The following is an 18,734-nucleotide window of genomic DNA, read 5'->3' on the forward strand; positions in this document are numbered from 1 at the left end:
TGACCCCATAACTGAGTCTCCTTGCCCTTGGTGTCACCCATGCTTGCATTAGTCATCAGAGTTCTTACCAGATGGAGCAAGGACCCTCCTGAGGAAACGAGAGTGTGGGGGTCAGCCCCCTCCTTCAACAGTCGAAGTGCTGAAACAATGAAAGAGGAGAAGGGAGTTACACCAGAATCTTTCTTCCACACCCTGAACTAAAAATTACAGCATCAGTTGTAACGTGACATCATATGGTACATCCACTTGCCTATTTGGGTATCTTCCTTCTCTGCCATTAGAAAAGTCTAGGGAGGCAAGGTCCTTGGAAGGTAACGCCTTGGAGGAAATAGTGGGAACTTAAGATATGCTGATGACAGCATCTTACTGGAAGAAAGCAGCAATGATGTGAAACAGCTTTTGATTAAGGTGAAGGAAGAAATGCCAAGCAGAACCAAATCTGAACATCAAGAAGACAAAAATCGAGACATTGAAAGGGTTATTTTGTACAACTTGCTCCAGTCATCAATTCAAAGGGAGATGACAGCCAAGAAATCAAGAGAAGGGCAGCAATGGAAGAATTGGGAAAGATCGCCAAGAACAAAGATGTGTCATTAGAGACCAAGGCTAAGATCATCCACTCTCTCATGTTGTCAATTACTACGTATGGATGTGAAAGTTGGTCAGTGAAGAAAGCTGAGAGGAAAACAATTGATCCTTTTGAAATTGTGTTGGAGGAGAGCTCTATGGACACCCCAGACCACCAGAAAGATGAATAAGTGGGTCCTAGAGCAAATTATCGCTGGAGGCAAATAGTTGTCCTATGATGGGCACATCATGAAAAGGCTGGGTTCCTTGGAAAAGAAAATAATGTTGGGAAAAACAGAAGGGAGCAGGAAGAGGAAGACCAACTATGAGCTGGACTGACTCCATAAAATAAGTCATAAGCTTGAGCCTACAGGAGCTGAGCAGGGAGCTGAGGGCAGGACATGGTGGACGTCACTCATTCACTGGACCCCCAGGAATCAGAGCTGACTCGATGGTTCAGAACACATGCCACAAGGCTTTCCCTTTCTTTTCTTTCCTGTTTCTGAGAACCACCCTGCTACGTGGTATGTAGACACTCTTTCTCCACCTCTCTCTATACTTACAATAAATGAACGCACTTCTTGTTCCCTTAGATACTTTCACCTTTAATTTTAAAAAGTCCATTCAAGATGACAGTAAGTTTATTAAATGTTTACCAATGGTTTCCCTAGGTGATATACAGAGCTCTTACCTTAACATTAATTTTTTTAGCAAATGAAATCATTCATCTTCAGTTAATTAATATCAACACAGTGCTCTATAGTCTTTACAGCAAAGCAATTATACAAGTGTGATCTCACTACAAATACAGTGTGAGGGGGATTATATCGTATTAGTTAAAACAGTAAAATGCCACCAGGTTTTTACATACAATCCACTATGCACACATGTAGTGAATTACACATAACATGAATCACTGATACACTGGACTGGGGTTAAACAGATTTAAGTAAGAGGCCTGGCTACTGAACTATGTGCCTCAGTTTTCTGTCAGCAATAACAGACAATTGTTGGACTCCTGTCATACAGGTATTGAAAGAATTAAACCAGGCAACATATGCAGCATGCTAATCATGCCTCCCGGCACTTGATAAGGATCACTAAGTGATTTCTATTACTATCATTACTACAATCATAAAATGCCATAATAAAGTATCATAAGATCCATATCTTATGTATTCAAAATTTCTTCAAAACCCTCTGATTACCAAATGCTGAATTTAAGTAAAGTACAGAAGTGATGCAAATTTAGCAAGATTCACTTGAAGGGTGAGTGTGAAACTTGTCAAGCTGGGAAAGGGAGTGAGGAGGCATCATACAAGGCAACGGAGGAATGACGACCATGGGCAAGGGAACAATCCCTTAGGAGTGGAAAATTGGGAATGGCCTGGAGGAGTGCATTGTGGAGAATACTGTACCTCCCACTGCAGGATCTGGAAGTCATTTTGTGGCCAACCAGGAGGAGCAGAGGATTTTAAACAAAGGAGTAAAAGATTCATTAGATAAGTGCTATGGACTGAATGTGTGTGTCCCCACAAAATTCATAGTTTGAAGCCTAATCCCCAGTGTGATGGTATCAGGAGGAGGAGCCTTTGGGAGGTAATTAGGTGGTTATGAGGGAGGTCAAGAGAGTGGAGCCACCAAGATGGGATTAGTGCCCTTGAAAGGAGATGAAGAGTCCAGAGCTCCCTATCCAGGCCATGTGAGGACAGAACATCTATAAACCACAAAATTGTCCTCACCAGGGGCCAAATCTGCTGGAGCCTTGATCTTGGACTTCCCAGCCTCCAGAACTATGAGAAATAAGTGTTTGCTCTGTAAGCCCCAAAGTCTACAGTGCATTTGTTACAGCAGCCTGAGCTAAGACAATAAGAAAGGGTATCACAAAGGCTAGAGAGGGTCTCTTGCTCTCACTTTCTGTTTAAATTCTGAATGGAGAGTCAGGCTCAGTCCAGAGGGTGGCTGCAGTAAGAGTGCATGGCTTTGCTGCTGAGGATGAAGAATGGACTAAGCAGCCTGTGGCTCACTGAGAATCCGAGCCACACTGCAGAGAGTCTGAGGCAGCACTGACAGCCAAGGCGGGTCGGGCCATCGTGTCCAGGGAATCCAGTGCACAAAGTGCAGGACACTGGAGGGAATCACAGAAGCAGGGGGGCCACTCGGTGTGCTGGGAATGCTCAAGGATGGGTGGAGATGGAGGCCTAGACGTCTAGATAGATGAATAGATGGAAGGAGGAATGGAGAGATAGACGGGTGGATAGACAAATATGTGTTTATGACTTTATTACCCATGTAACTGATATAAAGGCTGTGCAGTTCACATTTACAATATTAATTAAATGTACAATACTCATTATTATAAATACCATATAGCCAATTGACTCTCGCAGAATGCTTTTGATAATTCTTACTGAACTCTTGTATGTACAGGCAATCTATGGTTACAATTAATGAATGTGACCTCGATGTCTGGTTGATATTTTCATTGACATTAATGGGTAAGCGCCAGGGGTCGCAAACTATGGGCACAGGCGGCAGGCCAAACCCAGTCCTGGCCTGTTTTTCTACAGCTTTTGAATGAAGACTGACTTTTACAGTTTTAAAGGGTGCATAAGAAATAAAACAGCAATAAAAAGCAAACAAAAATCTCAAGAAGAATGCAAACACTGACTTTATGTGGCCCCAAACATTTAAAATATTTACTACCCGGCCCTTTAAAGAAAAAGTTTGTTGTGTCTTGAGTAAGATAAAGTGAACCAACAAAGTATGCCAGAACATTGCTCATTTATCAGTGACCTGAGGGACATTTTTGCTGAATCAGATAATAGTTTTAGACTAATGTAATCATAATTCATCACACTTCTGTGCTGTTCACACCAACATGGCTACTGACACATTCCTAAATACAGCCTGCATCACTAATATTTACTCCATCGTTTCATCAACTCGAAACAATTAGGAAGACAACAAAGCCAGCCCTGATTAGTGGTAGTTTTCAATTTCTATGGTGTCATTCTCTTACCATGTTTGACTTGAAGCTACCGATGTGATATTGCTAAACCCATAGCTGGGAAAAGGTGTGACATACCTCACAGTTACGTGGCATGTCCACCACACACACACAAGAAATGTAAACAATTTCAAGAGCATAAATGAGAAAAAAATGTAATGGGGTAATTAGGAAGTGGTAAGTTTTGAGTATTCATTATTTTTGTTTTTAATAAAATCCACTTAGTTGTAAGTTTATATACTTAGTTTTTAATATAGGCTAGTTTAACAATTTCACAATCAACCAAGGAATTCCTGACATTTTAGCAACTAGCTCTCAGGGGCTATATAGGGTAAGCTCCAGGACACCACAGGGAGAAGCCCCGAAGTGGAGGGGGGACACCATCCAACAATGTCTAGGAAAGAGGACACTGCACTTGGGAACTCCTTAATGTCCTTCCCACAGAGCTAGAGGCGGCTCAGACCCAGCCCTTCCTTCATCTGGCCAGACATCTGCCCACAGAGAAAAATTTGAGCAATTTTCTTTTTTTTTTTAATAGAAGGACTATTTTCTGAAAGAGCTATTTATATTATCAGGTAGAACTAATTCAGAACCACTGAGTGCCTGAATATGGACTGGTTTGCCCCTGGATACCTCAGGAGAAAACTCAAGTTAAGAAAAATCATCTATTAACAAAATAAAGAAGCAATGTACAGGGAACTAAATTCTATGCCTCTGCTAAGGGTTAAAAATTAGACATCATAAGGTACCGAGATATAAAGATATCATGAAGATATATATGCAACTTGCATAATAATTCATTTAAAACAAAGAATTTTGAAAACGAAGGGGGCACATCTTTATAAAACACACACACACTGAGCATTTCTACATGTCCTTAGGTTCTGACACAGCTCTAAGCACTTGAAATATAATAATTACTTTAATTTTCTCCACTCACAATGCAGGTAGCACGACTCACTGCTTTACTAACAAGGAAACTAACGCTCTGATCATGTGATGTCCCAAGCCACAGTGCAGCCCGGCGGATCCAGAACTCAAGTGTGGGCAGCAGGGCTCCAAAGGCTCTATTTTTCACCTTGAAAAGCGGTGGGACATTTCCCCTCTCACATCACATGACCCCTGAAGGTGACCCTTCAACTCTGAAGCAAAACAGAACTCAAGATCCATTTTAATGCCAGCATAATTACTAACTTTGCAGAGGTAGGTTAAAATACATTCTCCAAAAAGGCAGGGTTCACAGCAACCTTGTAATCACATGACTCAAATATCCAGTCAAGTGAAACGGCCCCACTATGCTGAGGCTTCTGTTACAATAAAATCTGCAAGAAAACAGCCCGAGGAAAAACAGCCATCTGGGGCCCAAAGAGAATAATGAAGCTTAGCGTTCCTTTTATAGTGTGACTGCTTGGAACTGATTCAGCATTTACTGTGTATCTGTGACTTCGTCATCAAGCCACCACAAAACTTCACGGAGATGATTTGAAATTTAAAAAGAAACGTTCAGTCTCTTAATTTCAGTGATTGGGGTAAAAAATGGATTAAAATACGTCATAAAATTTTGCTTAGGAGCTTTAACAGAATAGGCAGCTGTCCCCACGGAATGTCCCCACCTGACCAACAGCAACAAACCCTATAGTCCACCTGGTAGCCAGCATTCATTTTCAGTCTCTAGCTATGACCATGAGCTGTCCCTGCTGATGATATGTATCACATTGATGATAGTAACTTGATAGCCACCTCATGAAAGTAAGTGCTCTGCAATCATGTGAGCTAGTGTGGACATCCTATTGCTCTCACATAATTCTCACGATGAGGGTCGCCTGTATACACGGGGACTTTACATCTCAAATCAAGAGAGGAAAGGAAGAGTAAAACAAAGCATAACCATGGATTCTAAGTTTTGTCCTAGTTACAAGCCCTTCAAAGGGGAAGACAATAATATATGGTAAAAGGCTAGCAATAGGTAAACCTGATGGAAAGGTGTATGGGAGTTCTTTGTCTTGTTTTCCCAACTTTTCTGTAAGTTTTATTTTGTTTCTAAATAAAAAGTTACAACAAATCACAACAACAAAATCAACCCAGTGTCATTTTTTTCTTAAGCAATAGAAACATCAACGTGAACACTTCTAAAAATGTAATTGTGAAAATTTCCATAACCGTTGATAGTCCTCAAAGAAATGCTTTAAGAGATGTATCTTACCTCATTGGTATGTCAATCAAGAAGGCAAGCAGGAAACAGTGATAGAAAAATTATGTTATCAACACCACAAAATGTCCATTGCACAGTAATACTCCTTAAGGAAAAATTCCCTGCCCTAGTTAGAACTCAAATTTCAGGACATCTAAGAATGACTTGAGGATTTTTTAAAATAGGTTTTCCTAGTTCTGTGCCCCTCAATCTAGTTTTCATTATTTTCCACCCTTTTCCCGCAGCCTCCACCATGGAATGGTAATCCCACAGACATTCTTCATGTCTCCTTATGTGCAGTGGCCCTATGAAGGACTACGAGCAACTGCTAAAGTTAAAATGTTTCTCCCTCAAGAACCAACTTTTCCACATTTGGAGACTATTCTTGCCTTTCTTAGAATCACACCCTATTCCCACTTCCAGTTACTCTGATTCATTATTTTGGGGATGGGATCTAAAACTATGCATTTTAAAGAAACACTCCAAGAGATTCTGGTGCAAATGCCCACTGAAAACATTTTGAGAAAAACTGTTAAGATTTAACAATCTCATAAAATTACCTCTGAATGTCTCTCTTGGAGCAATAGAACTAGTGATGGCAGTTAACAATTCATGGTAGACCAGCTCCTGTTAATTTACCATGGAGCACAATACCCTCCAGGTCCATCCATGCTTTACCACTGAGAATCCGGCCCCTCCTGCTGTGTGTACCACTGTATCCCTCAGAACACACAATTTCTTCTCAATAAATTCATATTTAGCCAAAAGTACCTGACCTGAATCTTAGTTTAGTGGAGTGATCTGAGAAGAGAGGGTTAAGGTCTTTGTAGGTGAGAGGGCCTCTGGTCAGAACACATCCTGAGCCTGGGCAATGATTCTCAACCTTCATTTAGCTTTAGCACAAGTAGTAGAACTTCAAAAAAATACAAATGCACAGGTTCTTCCACTGAATTCTTAAATTCAGCCAGTCCCGGATGTGCCCATCTATCCATATGTCTTTAAGATCAAGGCACCTCAGGGATTATAATACTTGGATGGGTGGGAAGCAGTGGAAATCAGTATCCGGAGGGCTGTTTAGCTTGTTTCCATCCCAGCCTAGCAATGATCTCAGAGGGTCTAGCAGGTTTTAAAGTTCACAGTGAGCATCCACCTGAAATCTGCATGCAGGTGAGCTGCTCAGTCACACCTTATGTGGTTGCCTCTAATTTGGATCAGGTCCACATGCATCAGCAGGACACTCACGGATGCTATGAACCACCCTCCTGGAAAAGGAGACCTGTGAGAATGGATTATGGGACCAGAGCTGCATAGGGTTCCAGGCTTAGCCAAAGAACTACAGACTAATCAGCTAGGTACACTGGACAATCAAGTGGGCTGAGGGCCGCCTCAGCTGCACTGACCTACCAGGCTTCAGGCAGGTAAGACTAATTTCATATTACTTTGCAATGGGTTTAACATTCCTGCTTTGCTACTCATCTTGGTAAAAACTGGATCTGCCTAAAGCCCAGAGGTTGTAAGCCTGAGGGCCAAGATCCCCATTGCCAGGCTGACTCAAAATTCCAACCCAGTGAATAGGTATGGCTAACGCAACAGAAATCAGTGAGTGTCTTGCACGTGCTATGCACTATCTTAGAAGTTGAAGCTGTGAGAAAGAAAAAAACATTTTTTAAATCTTATCTTCAGAGAATTTATAATCTAGTGAATTTTGGATTGGGGGTGGAGAAGACAAAAGACAAACAAAAAATAACTAGCCCAGCCGGGAGTGGCTCAGTGGTTGAGCATCGACCTAGGATCCAGGAGATCAGGGTTCGATTCCTGGTCAGGGCACATGCCCAGGTTGTGGGCTCGATCAATGACTCTCTCATCATTGATGTTTCAATCTCTCTCTCTCCCTCTCCTTTCCTCTCTCTGAAATCAATCAAGATATATTTTAAAAAAGGAAAAAAAGAAATAAGTATACAGTAGAGGGCTTTGGAATTCTTGAATTAGTGGCTGAATATCCTGAATATATTTTTGAAAATTATTTGCCATTTTTCTCTTCAAATGTTGCTTGTAACCTACTTCCTCTCTTTCTCTTTCAAGGAACTCACTGACATGTAGCTGAAAAGATATTCCAAAAAAAGCTATTATCAAACTCCTGCTGGGAATTAGGAATAGCCTCAGTATCTAAACCCATTCTAAATCATTAACTCTCTAAATATTCCCAAAGAGACCCCAAGTGACAGTTTTACGGCAACATAAATTACACTGCATCATATTTCTCCAGACCCTGATGCAGGAACAGTAAATCCAGAATGCACACAGTATAAATACATGCTTCATTTTTTATTTTCTCCCTCTATATATGATCCACTGTCAATTGCTGTACCATAACTTTAAAATGTTCTTTTTTATACACCACCACATTGCACTAACATCTTCGAAGAAAATCAGATCAGTGTACATGTGTAGGTGTCATTCTAAACTCTTTATCTGTTCTTTCATCTACTTGTTCACTTGTTGATAAATCAGAATTGCAAATTTTTTGCAATTTTATTGTGTGTTTTACTTCATACTAAAAGGTCATATTAAAAATTCACCATAATGGCTAAAATAATGAGTACTAACATTTGAAAGTGCTGGTTACTATGTAATAACTATTCCTTGGTAAATCAAACTATTACAGCTAATATCAGTGGAAACAAAAATTACTCCCCAAGGGAGAAAAAGGGAAATGAGATGGCAAACTGCTCCTTCATTTCCCAGGAGTTTTCTTATCCAAAAAAGACATAAACTATCCCTATCAAAACCCCAATGGCCTTTTTTCCAGAAAAAGGAAAAACTGACTATAAAATTCATATGGAATTATAGGGGACCCTGAATAGCCAAAACACTCTTGAAAAAGAAGAAAAAAAATAAGATGTGATGACTCATACTTTCTGATTCCAAACTAACTGCAAAGCTGTAATAATCAAAACAGAGTGGCACTGACATAAGACAGACATGTGGACCAAGGAAACAGAATTGAGAATTCAGAACCCATAGATCAATAGACCCATGTTCAACAGATTTTCAACAACAGTTCCATATCCTTTCATGGGAGAAGGGATAGTGCCTTCAAAAATGTGGTTTCTGGGACTACTGGATGGCCCTAATAATTTTTAAAAATAAACAAAAATAACAAGCATTGGTAAGAATGTAGAGACACTGAAACCTTCATAAATTGTAGGTGGAAATGTGAAATGGTTCAGTGACTGTAGAAAATAGTCTAAAGGTGCTTCAGTATGTTAAACACAGATTACCAGATGAGCTAGCAATCCCACCTCTAGGAATAAACCCAAAAGAATTGATTACAAGTACTTAAAACAAATACTCGTTCATGAATGTTTATAGCAGCACTATTCACAAAGCCAAAAATAAGCAAATGTCTACCAGCTAACTGATGGATAAACAAAGAGTGTTATATCTGTATAATGGAATATTATTTGGCCATAAAAAAAGAATGTGGTACATGCTACAATATGAACAAACATTAACTAACATTATTCTAAGCAAAAAAAGTCAGACACACTAAACTATATATTGTGTGATTTTACTTATATGAAATATCTATAAAAGGGAAATTTATGGAGATACTGTCAGGGGCTTGGGGGGAAGAAGAAATGAAGAGTGACAATTAATGGGTATATGATTCCATCTGGGGTGAGGAATATGTCTTAGAACTAGAGAGTGGTGTGGATGCACAACCCTGTGGATGTGGGAAATGCCACTGACTAGTACATTTTAAAGCAGCGAAAATGTTAAGAAGTATAAATCGGCAGTTACAAAAAATAACATAGTTAAAATGGTCATTTTTATTTTAGATGTATTGTATCACAATAAAAAGCCATAATCCCCCTACTGTGGTGTTCTTAAACATTATAACTTTCTTAAAACATGCATACATTACTATAATTACATTTTATAAAACCTCATTAGCAGAAAATCCAACATCAAATATTTTTGAATGTACAAATCTTATTTGTGTTTTTTAATAACTCTGAGGTGGGAAGGAACAATTCTGGGGAACAATTAAGCCTTCTTATCTGTATAACAGTCATTTGGATTTTATCCAGTGTGCTCAAGTTATGTATATTTAGCCACAAGAATGTCATGTAAGAATAGTTTTGAATTCATAGGTGTAGTTTCAGGTGACATCAAATGACTCAGTAGAGCTGGCCTGTCAGCACCATGGACATCACTTCTTAGAGTTTTCAACTCAGCCTCAAAAGCACCACACACTTAATGTACTTGACCCTGCTACTTCCCAAGTTTCTATTTCAACCACTGCCTTTCTTGTTGAGTCATATTAAATTGGTACATTTTTCTCTTTTATACTCAGACACACGCCCCATTAAGCATTTATAACTGTTGTCCCCAGTGAAGCTCATGTAGAAAAATATGTAGCATGTGACACATTAAGGAAGATAGATAAATGCTGCCTTTCAGGAAATGATCAATTCCAATTTCAATACTTGCCAGAGGCTTCAGCATTCAACAAAATCAAGTGAGCCCTCCCCGCCCCAGGCTGCTCATCACCACAGAAGCTGCCAAAAATTCTACCAGTGTTAGATCTTCACATGAAAAAAACTGCCCTCCAAATGCAAAATCAACAGTATTTAATATTCTTGCATGTTGAATACCTTAGTTTAATTAAGCAAATTTCAATTTATTTCTTAAACCTTTTTTAAAATCTAATGTTATGCACACCAACTAAGTTTCACCGATGAACACCAAACACCTCAGTCTCAGAGGTGCTGAGGGCATTTCTGTTTCATAAAAAAACAAGGAAATATAAGGCAAGCATGATGGATATCATTCTTTATAGAGTATAAAGAGAAATCTTTCCCTAACGCCTAAGTCTGATTGAGCTTAAATCTACGCTGAGCTTTCACATTTGCTTCATCATGTTCTTTGTTTAAAAATTCATGATGCAATGTGACGAGAGGGTCAGAAAAGTCAGAGGCAAAGGGAAAATGAATCAGGCTTCAGGGGCATTTCAATATATTGTTATTGGAAGCAGTACCTTTCAAGCAAGTTAGGAACACTAACAATAAATCTGCATCTGTCCTAAAAGGCATACTTCTTTGGTTGTCACCCAGTCCACCTCTAAAGCGAGGCCTTGCCCCATGTGGAGTATGCGTTCCTACAAGTTCAGAAATGTGACAGTGGTAATAATCTCAGCTCGTCTCCTAGCCTATTTCTGTTCATCAAATATGGAACCAAATACTAGCTAGAACTGTAAAAGTCACCTTGCTTTAAACAAAAAAAAAAACAAAAGATAAGTTTGACTGGAAACTGTATTGATTAAGCAAAGTGACAGAAATTACAAAATAAGTGCATTCTCCATACCTTACAACTCAATGAACTAAATCCTCATTTTAAAAGAAACGAAAGCCCCAATGACCAAGTGGTTTGTGCTAGGAGTCTCTCCTCCCCCCCCTCCCTCTTTCTCTACCTCTCTGTTTTCTATACTCCTCAGACAAGGCCTTGCTGGTTTTCTGGTTTTCCTTGTTACTTAAAATAATATAATCTAATAGGAAAAAACTGGCCTGCTAAATACAAAATAGAACTTTTCTGAAAGGAATAAATGAAGTAGAGTCACAACACTTTCCTGCATCTCACACTTACTTAGATTGTTGCTCAACAGTAATCTGAAAATATGCAAAAAACAGAACTATGTCAATAACTCGCACCCCTAAATGTTGTAAACATTAAAGATTGAGTCTAATTTCGGCATGTATAAAAGCAAATTTAAAAGCCTGTATAAATAATAATCTGTTACTATCTTGCCATGTTAAGCTAATCAAAACCTACAATTACAAAAATAATTATAAAAAACAAAAGAGAATGGTGAGTCAGGACATATAAGATGCTTGGTTACATTATACTATAGCAGTGATTAGGGCCTTGATCCTTAGCAATGTGAAGGACTAACATACCTGAACTGAAACACTCCTTCACCCCACATTCTCCTCTTTGGGACTATGTGCTCTTTGTGACTATGATTTATCTGTTAAATGGTGTTTTCTTTTTAAAAAAAGAAAGAATTTCAGAAAAATGTTTACACTTTTTCCGGAGCATTGTATATCACAAATACTAATTTGTTAAAAAAGAAGTGGAATGAGTTGACATTTGGTCACACTCACGTTGTGTTACCCGAAATAGAAATGGTGGCACAGTGTTATATAAATCTATAAATCTGACAGTGGCTGCCAACTTTAAGATAGGAACTTAGAGTCATTAAATAGGATTTATTCTATTTTAGAAAAACTTTGACCTTATAGAATAAGTTAAACACTTAACTATATTTAAATGTATTTTTTCCATTAAACTTATTAATCCAACTGCCACCTGATTAAGTCAATGGCATGAAATATAACTCCCTGTGATTTCAATGCCCTTCCTGCCCCACAGCACTCTCATCACCTTGGTGGCTATGCAGGAGCATATTGGGACCACACCACCCAGAGGAGCTCACAGAAACCCACAGGTGGGGGGAATGCGTACTTTGAAAAAGACGTGTAAGAAAATCTGATACAACCTGTTGCCCCTTCCCTACATTAAGTCTTTCAAAAAAATATTACTACGAATTGATTTATTTTTCCCAAATTAACCCAAATTATTTGGCCTCATTTGTTAAATAGTCCTATCTCCTTTTTCTTACATTATAAATTCTCTATCATACATTCACTTCTAACAAATACCATTTTATAATAATGACTTTAAAAAATCTTCAGGATTTCTGCCTGGCCCATATTGCTCACCATTGCTTCAAATTTTTGTCTGATGCATTTAATCCTTAGCTCTTAAGGTTATGAGAAGCTTCATGTTTGTACTAAAGTAGAACCTTGTGTTTTCAAGTCATCAAAGATTTTTAGATTATTATCACATACCCAAGGTTATGAAAAAGGGTTTAGTAATAAAATTTCTCCAGAGATTCTATATATGTAATAAAAAACATTTAAGCCCCAAACTAAAAAAAAAGATAATATTTTTTATTTGTATTGGATCAAAAAGATTTAGTAACTTTGAAACATTTAATACATTGGAAGCTATAGCCTAAAGTACTGCTGACAGTGAAGATAGGCAGCTAGCTAGAAGATTAAAGGATTAAAGAGTTAAAAGGAAATAGACAAGTGACAACCCTACAGGATTAAGGGACTGAGATGACAGCAGGGAAGCAATGAAACAGCGATAGAAGGAATGTAAATGGTACAGCAGTAGAGCCAGGTGATAGAACTGCCAGGTTACACCAGAGAGAAGATGAAGAAATGGATGTTCCATCAGCAAGTCCAACAAGAAATTACAACAGACAAAAATGGAAGATGGCTTAAAGATAAAGCCTCTCGCCCACAAAAGCCGAAATGCATGTTATTGTACAGAACGATTGCAGGAGTGTATCTATGTGTGAGAAAGACAGCCAGTATTTTGTGCTAATACCATTATCTGAATTTCACTGATTACAATCACTCCTGATTATCAGAGCAATAAGTTCAAGTAGTTTAATTTAAATATTGGTATAGTTACATACAACAAAGTTACAGAACATATGTAAAAAAATTTATGTAGAAAAAAGGGTGATTGTCTTCTATTATGCAGATAAAATAATTGGTTCAATATATTTCAGATGTTAAGGTGATCCTTGGCATATATGTGTAATATTCTAGTCTAATCTAACTTGTCTATTTTTAAAAATAATTTAAATTTTTCTTTTCCTCCCACAGGAGTTTTTGTTGAATCTTCTAACTCAATGAAACAAAGAGCATCTTCTAGTTGCTATTTTTCCAAATAGGGTCTTTAAACATATGATTAAAGTTAAATGAGGTCATTAGGCTGGGCCTTAATCCAATCATGCAGTGTCCTTCTAAGAAGAAATTAGGACACAGACACACATGGACTGAGGGATCACCCTGTAAAAACACAGAAAGGTGACCATCTTCAAGCCAAGGAGAGAGGTCTCAGAAGAAAACAAACCTGCTGACATCTTGATCTTGAATTTCTAGCCTTCAGAACTGTGAGAAATAAACCTGTGTTGAGCCACCAAGCCAGTGGTACTTTGTTACGGCAGCCCTTGCAAACTAACACAACTGTGCTCACACCAGCCTTGCCTTCTGAAGGCTCTCCCAGGCTTCTCTGGGTCTTTCCCATTTTCTCCTTGCAGGCATTTCCCCAAAAATCCCTTGCACATCTAATCTTATTCTGGTATCTGCTTTGCTGTGGACCCAAACTAATGTGGGCTCCTTGAAATAAGAAATCAACCAAAACACACCTGTTATGGACTGGACTGTGTCCTCCCAAAAGGGTAAAAGCCCTAACCTTCTATGTCACTGTATTTGGAAAAAGGATCTTTTTAGGGGATGATAAAGGTAAATGAGGTCCTAAGGATGAAGCTCTAATCCAACGGGACTGGTGTCCTTATAAGAAGAGATGTCAGAGAGCTTAAATATAGAGGACATGACATCTCTTCTCATAAGGACACCAGCCAGAAAGAGGCCTCACCAGAAACCAATTTTGCTGGCACCTTGATGTGGAGCTTCTGGTTTCCAGAACCCTGAGAAAATTAATTTCTATTGTTTAAGCCATTCAGTCTGTAGCAGTTTGTTCTGGCAGCCCAAAAAGACAAACACAACACCTTTCCTCCTTAAGACAATCTTACAGGGTGAAAAGGGGAAAAAATCCTCCATAAACTGTACTTAGATGCCATCCAGTTCACTTTCTTTCTGTATTGTTGAAGAAGGCGGTCCATCTTAACTTCTCCAGAGTTTCCAAACATGCATAAAGCATGTTAATCCCTGTCATTTTTTTCAATTTGAAAAGGAAATTCAGAGCATAAACATAAAGGCCCTAAATTCTCAGGTTTAACTTCAAGCTTTGTCTTTCTAAAATTCAAATGAGACATAAAATTGTGTTTGTGATCTTCGTTTTATTAGAACAAGAAGGTAATCTTGTTTTCTTGTAGAATTAGTTTCCAATGAGAAGGAAACTGAGGCAACTGTCAAATCTATGTTTCCAGAGTACTCAACAGTGGCCTCTAGAACCTCTCAGCTGGAGTGAGGTGGAATTATAGCTTCTAAATCATGCACCAATTCTCCATGAAGTGGCTCGTTTATCAGACATATTTCTTGCTTGTAGATGCTTCCCATGAGAGTTTGGTCATGGATTACAATGTACAGGTATTTCCTTTTTTTGTGTTTGCAGACATTGCTAAATAGATCAGTAGTGCTCTGTGTTTCTTATGCTCAGGGGCTACTATAGTGCAAGAAGGAAGGAAGGGAAAGGAACTTTCTACTATGAGCCTACCACAAACCGGCAACTCTGCTTGGGACAGATAGTAACTGAAGACATAATCCTGTCCTGAGTTGTGTAAAGCAGGGAAGATAAGACATTTATATTAAGAATTTGATTAGAAGGCAGATATGAGTAAGTGAATTCTACACCCGTGAATGAAATGCCTATGGGAGTACAGAGAAGTATTACTCTTTCAGCTTAGAAATCAGGGAAGATTCCTGAAGAATAGACTGTTTAATACAGGCCTTGAAAGATGAATAAGATATAGACATTTTGAGATGAAGATAAAGATAAGAAACAGAGTAAGGAAACACAGAGGGGCAGGAAACACAGAGGGGCAGGAAGCCAGATTTTAGATTCAAGACATGGCAACATCTCTGTTAGACCGGATTCATCTATTCTCATAGGGATGACTGGGACATTTGTGACAGGGCAACGTGTTTAGCATCTCTGTCTTTGGGACAGAGAATTTCAGAGGAACTGAAGAGTGTGACAAACATGCCGAGGTGAGAACCACTAGAATCTGACTAAAACTCCAGCATGCATCAGAATCACCTGGAGGGACTTGTTAGAGCCCAAATTGCGGGGCCCGCTCCCAGAGTTTCTGATTCAGCAGCTCTGGGGTGTGGCCCAGGAATCTCTGTTTCTAATCAGAACCCAGGTGATGGCAATACTGCTCTCCTGGGACCACTGTCTATGATGCACAAAGTAGAGAGACAGAAAATAATCTTGGAAAATAAAATTATGGAGGGTCATGAATAACAACGAGGTTATAAGAAGAATGAGCCCCTGAAGACAAATGCCTAACTACATACCTGCTACTCCATTCAAAACTCAAAGAAACAAAAAGTAGCTGCATGCCTTTAAAAATCTCTTATAACTTTCATGCAGGAGAGTCAGAGAAAGCCCCTCTAACCACATGGCCTTGGAGCAGAAAGTGGCAAATGAACGATCCCTGCAGAATCCAGATCAAAATATCAAAAGGTTGTAAAGCAGAAGGAGAAGCACTTTTGATAAAAGATATGAAAGCCAGAGTGGCCCAGAAAGAGTGTGTGAGAAAGAGCATGGGAGAAAATGAGATCACAAAATTGACTAGAGTGGGCCAGGGCAGGAAGCAGATGTCACAGGGTCCTACTGTCCATGACAAGGGCTTCAGATATCATACCATGTGAGACTAGAAGCCACTGAAATTTGTAAGCAGAGAGGGGCACTAAACATGATTTAAGTGTCTGAAGGCTGATGGAAAATAGATGCAGGGGGTAAGGTTAGGGGCACGGCGATGCTGCAGGAGACTACTGCAATTAAACAGGCAAGAGATGGTGAGGGCTTAGACTGAGCGCCACCGCAGTGGTGGCCAGATTCTGAAGGCTACAGGAGGTAGGCCAACAGAATGTGTCCGCGGATCAGAAGAGTGGGTGGAGAGAGAAACAGAGGAGTCAAGAAAGACTCTAAGATGTTTGACATGAACAACTGGTAGAATGGAGTCTTTCATCGAGTTGGAAAGATGGAAGAGATGAAAACCAAGAGTGTGACAGTGGCCCGGCCGGGCGTGGCTTTGCTGCAGTTGAGTGTCGACCTAGGATCCAGGCGATCAGGGTTCGATTCCTGGTCAGGGCACATGCCCGGTTGCGGGCTTGATCAATGACTCTCTCATCATTGATGTTTCTATCTCTCTCTCCCTCTCCTTTCCTCTCTCTGAAATCAATAAAGATATAATTAAAAAAAAAAAAAAGTGCTTTTAAAGAAGAGTGTGACAGTGAGCAGGTCCGTACATGAGACCCCGGGGACATGCTGTAGAGAAGTCTTACACGCAAGGAAGAGGGCTTGGTTAGGAGTAACAACTGGGATTTGCAGTATACACAGGTCATGGGAGGCAATTTCTAGAGAGGGAGGGCAGATGGAGGAAAGCTCTAAAGTCTTGGAGTACTATGATGTTCAACGTTTGAAAAGTTGAGGAGTATCCTGCAAAGAAGACAGAGAAGGAGGAACCAGTGACGTAGGAATGAAACCGAGGAGAGTGAGCAGGTCCCGAAATCAAGTGAAGAAAGTCAACCGAGCAGGAAAGATGGTCAAGGATGAGATCCTTGATAACAGCAGGCAGCGGGTTTGGTGGAATCAATGGGAGAAAGCCTAACAGGAGTGTTTTCAGAGAGACAACGAAGGAGAGCATTAGGACACAGCGAGTATAGACAACTTCTTCTGAGGGTTTTTACTAAATGAAAGGGAGGAGGTTTAGTTTGGTTTTCCTCTCCCTTTGGAAGATCTCACAGCATTTTTCTTCCACAGCAATGATCCTGTGCTGTGCATAATGAAGGGGTCATCTAGAAGAACAATGATCTTGAAGAGGCCAGAGGGAGTGGGTTTACTGGGTAAGTTTTAACCTTGCAGCCAACATGCTACTTTACAAAACAGTATTTGTTAGGTTCTCTTTCCCGTGCATTGGAAAACCTCAGGAAAAAACTCTGAACTCTGTTCTGTCCAGTCGTGCACTCACTAAATGACTTCTCTGATTTTCCAAATGACAAATCTGCATTTTCCCTATAAAGCATTTTACTTTGGCGGGTATTGCAGTCGTACTGTCAAAGGCATATGTGATCTACTGATTGTTTTGCTGCTGCCCTGGTGCACTAAGCAGCAATCTGGGCCTCTGACAGATTGTGCCATTTTCCTATAAAAATTACAAGTCATTTTTTTTCTTTTTTTTTTTCCTAGACTGCTCTGTGCACAATGAATCAGAAAACTCTTGGTTTACACCAGTGGCAATACTGTCTAAAATTTGATGGATCGAAGCTCTTAGCTGCAGCATTAATTCGGTGAACTAAAATGTTTGGTTTTTTTCTTCAGTTTCAATTTAATCAAAACTTGAGAGTGTGCAGAGCAGAAATTACAGATGTCATGTTGTGCTATTAATTCTTATTAGACATTCACCTCAGTCAAAGAGAGCAGGTCTGAGAAGCAATATCACAATAAGCAAGAAATTGACAGAGAGGAGTGAAACTGTACAATCATGAGACAATACTTCATTGAATACACCAGAACCCACTACTTGCCCTCCTCCTCCCTAAAATATGAAAATCACTGGGTTAAAAGAAAAAAAGAGAAAATGTGCTTTTTAAGCCAATGTTTCTCTTCCACACATTTTCTTATATTCATGTGAGAGAAGTGATAAAAATGTAAGGCATGACACCTAAAAGATTAGTTTATACCTTTATGCTCTAGCCACCATGTTAGCATTCCTTTGAAAAACCAGAAAAAGCCTTATATCATTATCTGTGGGGAGGAAAGAGGTGGCATCCACATCGGGAATCTGTAGAGTCACAATGCCTAGAGTGCTCGTCTACGATTGAACACATTTGGATAAAAACACATCCCCTCTCTCTTATACTCCAACTCCAAAGCTCTCTACATAAAGCTCAAGGTTTCTACAGAATGATGCTAAACTAAACTCCTCAACCCCAATCATGTCCAATTACCTGCAGTTCTGAAATATTACACTCTTGCCAGAATTCGGGCCTATGACCAACTGTAGCTTTAGCTTAGTTTCCTGATTTAAAGAGCCACGAGATGCCATTTCCTTTGTCCCATTTTCCACTCCAGTCCAACCCCACTGCCCTGGCCACCCATCCTCCTTCTCCTCCAGACATTAAATACTGATGG

At 39.5% G+C, this 18,734-nt stretch overlaps 1 protein-coding gene across 1 annotated transcript in view; it reads right to left on the reverse strand.

Moving 5' to 3' along the window:
• MYO16 (myosin XVI) overlaps positions 1-18,734 on the reverse strand; it is a 385,194-nt gene that overhangs the window by 333,620 nt on the left and 32,840 nt on the right. Inside the window, exon 3 of the mRNA XM_087814233.1 lies at positions 69-139. Within this exon, the coding sequence (XP_087670359.1) occupies positions 69-139 (71 nt within the window). The remainder of the gene's footprint in view (positions 1-68; positions 140-18,734) is intronic.

This window comes from Miniopterus natalensis, chromosome 2, assembly GCF_054644295.1.
Source record: "Miniopterus natalensis isolate mMinNat1 chromosome 2, mMinNat1.hap1, whole genome shotgun sequence".
Classification (NCBI taxonomy): domain Eukaryota; kingdom Metazoa; phylum Chordata; class Mammalia; order Chiroptera; family Miniopteridae; genus Miniopterus; species Miniopterus natalensis.